The following is a 1,185-nucleotide window of genomic DNA, read 5'->3' on the forward strand; positions in this document are numbered from 1 at the left end:
AAGGCGATTCTTTTGACTCCCTCGCTACTTGGGGCTAATGTTTTTACTGGGGATACATGGGAATCATGGGAAGAGTTTGAGGAAGAAGGCAGAAATGCAAGAGAAGTGAAACCAAGAGTGGCCAAAGTAACTAGCAGCACCTAGGGAGTGCCCTGGCCAGCTTCAGAGCCTCCCAAGACCCATGAAAACAGGACCTATGGATGCCTTTTTCAGGAGAGTGGGGCAGAGTGGAGTGCACATGGTCAGTGGCGAAAGCTGCCCACCCTACCCGCCTTGAACTAACAGGTGTGCAAGTCAGGGGCCCGCACGAAAGCAGGGTGGGGGACCGCCCCCTGGCTAGTGACTGCTAATGAAATGCTTCTTCTAATAAACAAAAAAAATAAACAAAAAAAAGTATCTGGAGGGCACAGCCTAGGATGGAAATGGAACTGTTGTGAGTTAGGCTATTGACAATGAAATTGGGGATTGGGACTGTTACAAAGAAGACATCCAAAAGAGACAAATTTTTCAGGAAGAAGTACATGGGTGTTTGGAGCTGCAGGTCCAGGCTGATGAGAGTGACAAAAAAAAGTATCTGGAGGGCACAGCCTAGGATGGAAATGGAACTGTTGTGAGTTAGGCTATTGACAATGAAATTGGGGATTGGGACTGTTACAAAGAAGACATCCAAAAGAGACAAATTTTTCAGGAAGAAGTACATGGGTGTTTGGAGCTGCAGGTCCAGGCTGATGAGAGTGATGATGATGAAGTTACTCATCAAGGCTGCCAGGTACATCACCAGGAAGAGCACTCCACACAAAGTCTGAATCTCCTGGACATCAGAGAACACTCCAAGGATGAACCTGGTCACTGCAGTGACATTTAACAAAGTGGGCTCTTTTCACGGCTTGGCAGATGATAAGAAAAGAACAAAAAATTGACACTGTCTCAATGAGTTGCACTACGAACAGTGGAAAGTGAGTTAGGAAACAACATTTAATAGCTGTACATTTGAATTAAATTCTTGTCTTTCTCTCTCTCCCTCTCATCCTTATCCCTCCTAATCTTGTAACTTTTCCTTTTCTTCCTTTTTCTTAGAATTTCATATATTATTGGTGTATTTACATAATTTCTATGGCTATTTTACCTAGGATATGCCAGATTCTCTCTCTCTCTCTCTCTCTCTCTCTCTCTCTCTCTCTCTCT

The 1,185-nt window shown here is 44.1% G+C and overlaps 1 protein-coding gene across 1 annotated transcript in view; it reads right to left on the minus strand.

Moving 5' to 3' along the window:
• LOC103750372 (olfactory receptor 14A2-like) overlaps positions 1-1,185 on the minus strand; it is a 17,417-nt gene that overhangs the window by 8,393 nt on the left and 7,839 nt on the right. Inside the window, exon 2 of the mRNA XM_008853421.1 lies at positions 550-876. Coding sequence (XP_008851643.1) covers positions 550-876 — 327 coding nt within the window. The remainder of the gene's footprint in view (positions 1-549; positions 877-1,185) is intronic.

Source organism: Nannospalax galili, unplaced genomic scaffold (genome assembly GCF_000622305.1).
Source record: "Nannospalax galili isolate Female #2095 unplaced genomic scaffold, S.galili_v1.0 scaffold627, whole genome shotgun sequence".
NCBI lineage: Eukaryota > Metazoa > Chordata > Mammalia > Rodentia > Spalacidae > Nannospalax > Nannospalax galili.